General features: G+C 46.6%; 1 protein-coding gene and 1 long non-coding RNA gene across 3 annotated transcripts; one reads left to right on the forward strand and one right to left on the reverse strand.

The window, feature by feature from the left end:
- Positions 1-1006: 1006 nt before the first annotated feature.
- LOC120973274 (uncharacterized) lies at positions 1007-2017 on the forward strand. 2 transcript variants are annotated; one of them, XR_005767836.3, is made up of 2 exons: positions 1007-1132; positions 1699-2017. It is a non-coding gene; the product is annotated as an uncharacterized lncRNA (long non-coding RNA). The 2 variants fall into 2 exon arrangements; XR_005767835.3 differs by having other exon boundaries at positions 1731-2017.
- An 886-nt stretch (positions 2018-2903) lies between these two features.
- On the reverse strand, positions 2904-4710 carry LOC109733134 (large ribosomal subunit protein eL15y). Its single transcript, XM_020292331.3, has 4 exons — positions 4552-4710; positions 4282-4448; positions 3411-3608; positions 2904-3315 (listed from the first exon to the last, which is right to left on the reverse strand). The coding sequence occupies exons 1-4, from the start codon at positions 4553-4555 to the stop codon at positions 3070-3072; spliced, it is 615 nt and encodes a 204-aa protein (XP_020147920.1). The 5' UTR covers positions 4556-4710; the 3' UTR covers positions 2904-3069.
- Between the last annotated feature and the right edge of the window lie 3580 nt (positions 4711-8290).

Genomic DNA, 8290 nt, shown 5'->3' on the forward strand with positions numbered 1-8290 from the left:
AGGCTTCAACCTTTTTATGGAGCAGAGTAAGAAGGGCTTCGTTCAGTTTGTGGAACCCACAGCCATTCATCAGATAAAGCTTGTGGAAGACATCGCAGATGTCATGCTTAACTATGTCCCAGCATGTGTGAAGAAACTCCGCGGTGAATCCATCCGGGCCCAGAGCCTTGCCAGCCAGTAGCTGCTTGACGGCCGCCCAAATCTCGGACTCAGAGAATGGCGCGTCAAGGCCGGACATGTCGAAGGCCGGATGGTGTATGGCCTGGAGATCAATGGAAGAGTTGCGAGGCTCGTGGGAGCCAAAGATCGAGGTGAAGTTCTCGAAGGCCATACGACTCATGTCAGCGTGGTCTGAGACCAGATTTCCATTACCATGAAGTTGGAAGATGTGGTTCTTCTGCCGACGATGCACGGCGTGGATCTTCAGTAAAGTTGTGCTCGTGTCACCTTCACGGAGCCATCGGAACCGAGTGCGCTGGCGCGCAATGGACCTCTCAAGGGATGTGAGGCCAAGGTATGCACACTTGAGTCTACGGCGCAGCCAGGACTCGGCATCGGAGTATGCGAGACCAGATTTCCATTACCAATTGTTTCATGCCAGACATTTAGGGTGTTAGTTTTGATGGACGGTATTGGTGACCCTATGTGCATATACTAGCTTATGGTTACACTAGAGATGGCTTGATTTTGCTTTCGTGTGTGCTACGGAAAAAATTGATGTGATGTCCAAAGACGTGTGTAAATTGCATGTGTGCTGTGTTTGGTTGAGCCTTTGGATCCAACTTCTGGCTTTTGGAAGCTAAAGGCTAACCAAAGGGTGAAAAGCAGAAGTTGCAAAATTTACACCTTCTCCGTAGACTGTAGTGTATTTCTCGCACCCGGTGCACCCGCAACTTCAGCATGGCGTTTTTAGATGTCCCCTCAAAACTGCAATATATTTACCCACCATGCCACTCCCAAGTCATACCCTTCGTTCTTTTCTTCTCATAGCATCAGAGGAAACGGACAGAACACGCACGAGTCCCGCTCGACCTCACGACATGCGCGCCACGGTAGCCTAGGGTTTGGCCGCCGTCGGCCGATGCCGCCCCTGCCTCTGTGGCTCACTCCGGCGACACTCCACATACGACAGGTACAGTTTTCCCTCCTCCCTCTGCCCCCCCCCCCCCCCCCCCCCTTCTCATCCCGTGGTGGTGGCCGGCCGGCGGTCCGATGGCTCCGGCGCCGGCGCACCGGCCCTTCTCCTCCTTACTCCTACCTCCCTCCTCCCTCCCTTTGCCCCCTATGGTGGACGTCAGGCCGTCCCGTGCCTTCTCAATCTGGTGTCCGTGAGGGACGGGGCAGGTCCGACCGTTCGCCGGCGCCGGTGAACTAGGACTCCTTCCTCCTCTCTCCTCCCTCCACCCTCCATCACTCATCCCCATCCACCCTCTTCTAAAAAAAACTCTGATCATGCATATTCATGTTTCTGCTTTTTTGTGATGTGATGATTAATAGCCATAGATTGTAGTCTGCTATTACAGTATCATTAGTACTTGCAGCATATTGCTACTCTCTACGCATTTTCAAGATTATGTATGAATGGATTGGCCAGCAATGGCCCAATTTTTGTCATGGTTTATGTCTTTTGCTACGTAATTGCTTGATGCATATTGATCGGTCATTGGCCAGCAGTACCAATGTTAAAGTTTTTGATAGATGTGATGCCCATAATGAGTATGTACTTCCAGTGCTACGACTGGAGGTGGCACGAACACAAGCAGACCCGGTTGAAAATGAGGACAATGAAGATAGCATGACAATATTCGTAGTAGGGTAGCTCATGCTTGTCTAGCAATGGCAACATAAGTTTAGCTATGTCGGTGGAGATCATCCTCATGTGAACCATACCGTGTTTTGTATGATGCATATCTTTGTAATAATATTATAGGATCACTATCTATTTAAATGTATGCAACATCAAAGTATAGTTGTTCAATTGTATATGTGTTAGCTATAAATCGCTTACATTGTCATACTTTTTCTGTGTAAAATGATCGTCCAATTCCCTACAAATGTACATGTTACTACTTTACAGTAAATTAGCATATAAACATATTCACTCAAGTGCCAGGGGCATTCACAACCAAATCTGCAGTTTTATGGTAACAGACTCCAGCTCAGCATTTTCACAGCAGCTCAACCCATTAAGCTGCGTGTGGTCACGGCATGTAAACTTTTGGAATTTTTTAGATGAAGGCATGGATTATTTTTGTAAATGTATTTTCTCTACATGGAGGTGAGGACCTCTGGTATTTTCTAAATGAAGGGTTGATAGACTGCAGTGATATTTTTTTTTCTTTTACTTTGTGAAGGTGAGGATATTTTTAGACACGAGGACTCTATGTATCTTTTTAAAATGCAAACATGCACATACCGTCCTCTCAAGCGGCGGCGCCACAGGTGACGCCCACTTTAAACAAAGGAGAATTTTTTTGGAAGAGACGCACATACATCTTATAAGTGCACCTAAAAACAGATTAGGAGGGCTTTGATTTTAGAGTCGTGCGTCGTCCTCAGGGCAGTAGCTAGATGCTTTTTTTTTTCCTTCTATTGTACGCTGCTCACCGAAAAGAATTAAACCCATCAGTATCGCGCCTCCACCTCGTCTCGGTGTCTAAAAGACGATGCCAATGGCTATTCCCCTCCTGCTTTCGTACCGCTAATTTAGGTTGTCATGACAATTCCCGATTTTAAGGGTACGAAAGGCTATGGAAAAACCAAATAGTGCAGAACTTAGAAACAGAGCTTCAAATTTTGACATTTTATGGAGCCATAAATATATGCACACCGATAACTGAAGAAAGAAAAGGACATAAAAAAACATCAAAGCATTAAAACAATAATCAGCACACATCGAGGACTACTTCAATCATTCGAATTCCAGGTAACACAGGCACATAGCAAATAGTTCAACAGACATGCCTGGAGGTTCAGCCACAGAACGAAGGTAGCAAAATTTGACGGTGCAAACAGATACTATCAAGGTAAGCATAGGGCAGGTTCCACAGAACATAACAGCACATAAGCTTAACGGTAGCGGCGGAGGGAGACGGTCTGGTTCCTCTTCCAGGTGGCTCTCCTTGAGGGCCTGTTCTTGTGGTGGCGGTGACCCTTGCCACGCAGACCACGGAATTTCTTTCCCGCAGAGGTGAGACCACGCAGCTCACGGTGCTTGTGCACAGGCTTGCAGAGCCAGTTGATCCTTGGATCGTTGCGGACAGCGCTGTGAGCAACGTCAACAAGGATGACCTCAAAGTACTTGTAGGTGGAGTCCTACATCACAAGAAATGGAAAAGCAGAGAAATTGATAAGGTCAGAATAATAATTCTGTCATTTCAACAAATTTCAGCAATGAACAAATGCTATACCTCATTCACCCAGTAGGAGTTGAGGACACGAAGACCACCAAGCCTGCGCCCAGCTCTTTCCTCAGCAACAGACCTCTTGTTCCTCTGGAACTTGAGTTGGGTAATACCCTGGTGCTTAGGCTTGCCATAAACAATACCCTTGGGCACTGGGCGCTTCCTGCCACCACGTCTCACACGGATACGGTAGACCACATACCCCTGGAAACAAGAAACGTAGGTAGTCAGCTAAGGGAAAACACCAATCAATTATAACATGGAGAAAAGACTGCAAAGCAATAAGAATTAAAGAGACAAACATCTGTTATTGGACTAAAATTCAGAGGAAACAAACTATGGAGCAATTTAACCAAATGGTACAAGTAATATCAATTGCCTTCACGAGTTAGTATAAACCCGAGCGACTTGTGGCGTATATTGAACATACTTGAGTGTGTACGAATCATATAGAAACAGGCATCTAAATGATTACAGTAAACCATGCCAGCGCCACACAAGTTTCAGGAACAATAGACTGAATGACATGGTCCAAATTACTTCTCAGAAACACATGTGCAATTAACGAAAGCTGTTAAAACATACAAACATGTGATCATGGCATCACGGTTGTAAGGTCAGATCCGTTCCAAGACAAACTGCCGTTTATTATTGCAGAAGAATGGCATATAACTTGCATCAAATAAAACTAAACCTAGCTTCAACGAGACAGAAGAAGGTACATTTTCCACGCACAACGAACAAAAAAATACATACGAAGAAAACTATATACGTAAGACAGCAATCACAAACATAGTCAGCATGATTTTTTTCATGCCTAGCCATGGCATCGTAGAAGGAACATAAGAGAGGATCGGATCTAAGAGAGAAACCAAACCTGCTTGGCCTTGAAGCCGAGACGGCGTGCCCTGTCGGGGCGGGTGGGCCTGGTGATGCGGACGATGGCGGGCTGCAGCCTGTACTCCCAGCAACGCACGCGCTGCACGAACCTCATCACGTCGGACTGCTTCCTCCTCCATAGCTCCGACACGAACTTGTACGCGCCTGCCACGACGAATCCATCACAACGAGCGAGCGATAATACGTGCGAGGAGGCAAACAGGCGAGATTGCGGGAGAAAGAGGAGCTGATAGACGAAAGGGCTCACCCATGGCTGCGGCTGCGGCGGCAGAGGGCGGAGGCGGCGGGAAACGGAGTGTGGTGACTTAGGGTTTCGAAGATGCGGGGAGGGCGGTCTTATATCGAGGAGATGGGCGCGTGGTGGCCGTCGGATGGGCTAGGGTTCTGGAATGGTCGGCCGTCAGGGGTCCAGTGTGCTTTCATGGGCCAGGAAATAGGCTTATCTCCGTGGCACCTGGGCCTAGCAAAACGTCGCGGCACATTATTTGTGCACGAAAACTATTTCCTTTCAAATAGGGAAACGATAATGCTCGAACGTCCGGAATGTGTTGCCTGCCTTCGGATTAATTGCACAGATCGTAAAGCACTTGGCAGAGACACGTCAGCAGTGAGAACTCGTTCGCTGAAAACTTGCTTGGCCCGAACGCGACCTTATCCACTCATCTCCCTCCCCACGCTCACTCTCTTTATTCCCCCATCTTCTCCGACCTGGTCCACCTCCCCACCGCCGTCCCCGCGCGCCGGCTCCGCCCTCTCCTATCCTTGCCGCTGCGGGCGTCTCATAGCGCATCGGCTCCGGCGAATCCTATTTTGCGCCGATGGTAGATGCGGCGCGGCCACCTCGAAGCGGCGTGGTGAGGGTCGTGGAGCGGAGTCCTGGAGGCGAGGGCGGCAGAGGGTGACTGGAAATTATGTGGACGACGGTGGGTGACGAGGAGTTGTCGCGGACAACGGGGCGGCGAGGAGAGGTCTTGACTGGCGACAGACTCGCCCGGGCACTCTTCTGACGACGTAACGAAGGGCGAGGGGGACAGCAGACGGGCGGGAGGAGCCTGTCAAAGGGCACGGCAAGGTGAGGTCTGGCCGGCGACGGACTCGCCGAGCCACTCCTCCTGGAGGTCGTCAGTGTCTACATCGTCGTCATCCGCGACGGCGGCGGTCTCGACGCTTGTGGCCGCGGTCGCCTCAGTTGCGCCGTCCTCCGCGCAAGGAGGTCCAGACCGACCAGCCGCCGGCGCGCTCCATCATGCAGGCATCGGCAAGCTCGAACGTCTCACTGACCTTGGCGCCTCCTTCAGCGGCGCCAGAATCCCCTGCAGCCCGGCGACGCTGGCCTCCACTCCGGCAGCGGCCGCTGCCCCTACAAGGGCTAGATCCTGGCGCAGCGAATGCAGATGTGCCGTTTGCACGAGGATGTTGCAAGCTACATGTTCGTTCTTTGGACATTTGAGCTCTCTATCGTCAGTCGAGTCGATAGTTGAAATTGTCAATGTGCAATCAAATTACATTGTTCATTTTTTCACATGGCATTTTTTGTTGTGTTCACTTGTGTGCAAGCTGTGGAAGATGAATGCCGTAGGATTTTTGCATACCATGGCATTTTAAGTTCATGGAAGCATGGCAATTTGTAGTTTATAAACATCACTGATGAGTTCTTTTTTTACATGGTAACTTTTGTTTTGTGTTCACTTCGTGTGCAAGCTATGGAAGATGAATCCCCTCGGATTTTTATGTATCATGGCTTTTAAGTTCATGGAAGCATGGCAATTGTAGTTTATGGGTAATGGCAAAGTTTGTTTCCCTTTTGCAACAATGGCAAACTATTTCTATTTCTTATGGGGCCATGTCAATATATACTAATTACACATGGCAAATGTAATTCACGTGTCATGCAACTCTTTTCCACTATATGATTGAGACGAAGAAAATGCACACTGCATGCATGCCTTGTTCTTTTGCCCAATCAAATGGCCTTCAACTGTTTGTTGGTTGGTTGATAAGTATTGAGTTTTAATTTGTGTTAACATATAGGTTAGTAGTAGGCCATGACAAAATTAGGAGAAATATTCAAAATAATGTGGCAATTTCTATGGAGTGACACGACAAATAGTCATATGACATAATTCATAATTTTTTGTCTACTCACACTTTCCATTTATAGAGAAATTTTGCATTTTGTCGCATGGCATTTTTTTCCTATAGTGACACGGCACATGTTTCAGGTAGCGACCTTGCCATGCCCCTACCAAGTAGATCATGACAATTTTTGCCATGATATTTAGGTAGTGACCTTTGTCATGACCCTACTATGTAGACCATGTCAAATTTGTTTAACATCATATGGCAATCTATTTTATTTAAAATAGCATGGTAGATTCATATATGCAGAGTTGCCATGATCTTACGGAACTACTTTTGCCATGGCATTTACTGTTTTTTACATTCTTTTCTTGAAGGAAGAAATAGATGCATGGCAAAAACTCTTTTCTCCACCGTGGAAAATTAAGTTTATGCAACATGGCAAATTTAGTTTATGTCCATGGCAAATTTAGTTTACGGTCCACGACAAATTTAGTCTATGGTCCATGGCAAATTGTATATTTTAGACCATGGCAATTTTAGTTGATACTTTTTCTAAGCATTATATGAAATATTTACTTCATTTCCATGGCAAATTTTTAATATGTTTTTGCCATGGCAAAATTTACTCTTTTTTGCCATGGCAATTTTACTTTAAATGACATGACAAATTTTACTTTAACAACATGGCAGTTTTATTTCAAGGTCAAATTTTTCTTTACTTTATTTTGCCATGGCAAGTTTTACTTTTCTTTGCCATGGCAATTTTACTTTAAATGACATGGCAAATTTTACATCATTTTGCCATGGCAAATTTTTACTCTTTCTTTGCCATGGCAATTTTACTTTTAGTGACATGGCAATTTTTACTTTATTTTGCCATGGCAAATTTTACTCTTTTTTGCCATGGCATTTTTTACTTTTAATGGCACAACAATTTGTACTTTTTTTGACATGGCAATTTTTACTCTATTTTTCCATGGCAATTTTTACTTCTAATATAAGGTGATGCATGAAATAAATCTCTCGATGAACTTCTGCTAGGTGCCATGGGAACATGGCAATTTTTGTAGAAAATGTCAAAGATGGCAAATTTGAGTATAACATAACAAACATTTTTTTTGCACAACATGGTAAATTGTTGAACAACTTTTAGTAGATTTCCCATACTATTTTAGTGTACTTACATTCTGGACTCACGAGCATGTCAACTTTTTTCATAGCATGGCAAACGACCATGGCATTTTTTGTCTTGCAAATGAGCAATGTCTATTTTGTCACAGCAAAAATAGGGATCTTTTGTTCTTGTGGGCTTTTTGTATAGAGAAAAGGCCTCTAGGGTGACGGGAAGGAGCGTTCGGGTTGGGAGGCCTCTCCTCCCGAACGATTTCGTTCGTAAGGTGCAGCCTGTCGCATCGAACTTCCCGTTCGGTCCTTATCGACGTCCTTCAAATATAACTTCGACCTAAGAGCTCAATAAGACATACTCGGTACAGTGACCTAACCTGCAGGTCCTATGAATCAGCAATGAAATGCGACAACAGAAACGCCGGCTCCTCCCCGCTGCCAAACTCCACTCGGAGATCCTCCTCGTCGTCGCACTCGCAGGCGGCGGTGGTGGCTTCGATGGCGCCTCGAGCACTCATAGATGCAGGAGTGTGAATCTCGGCCCTTAGGAAGCAGTGTGGTGATTCGATTGGGGAGGAGATGGAACGATCGTGGGGGAACTCTGGCGAGCAAGAGAGGATTAGAGGGAGAATTGTGGAGCTCATCCTGCACCGCCCATGCCCGCCGACGTAGCAAAATCAAGGATCTCTCCCCGGGCGCCTCCTCCCCGTACTATGTTGGCAAGGAGGCGAAAGAGCGATCGCGGCGGCCGCACCGGCGACGAAGGGGCCGGGGCAACA

This window comes from Aegilops tauschii, chromosome 2 (assembly GCF_002575655.3).
Source record: "Aegilops tauschii subsp. strangulata cultivar AL8/78 chromosome 2, Aet v6.0, whole genome shotgun sequence".
NCBI classification, from domain to species: Eukaryota; Viridiplantae; Streptophyta; class Magnoliopsida; order Poales; family Poaceae; genus Aegilops; species Aegilops tauschii.

Coding starts and splice junctions, on each gene's coding strand:
- LOC109733134 (XM_020292331.3), bottom strand. Junction 3,609..4,281: donor TCGGCTTCAAGGCCAAGCAG/GTTTGGTTTCTC, acceptor TCTTGTTTCCAG/GGGTATGTGGTCTACCGTAT. Junction 3,316..3,410: donor ACTCCTACTGGGTGAATGAG/GTATAGCATTTG, acceptor CTTGTGATGTAG/GACTCCACCTACAAGTACTT.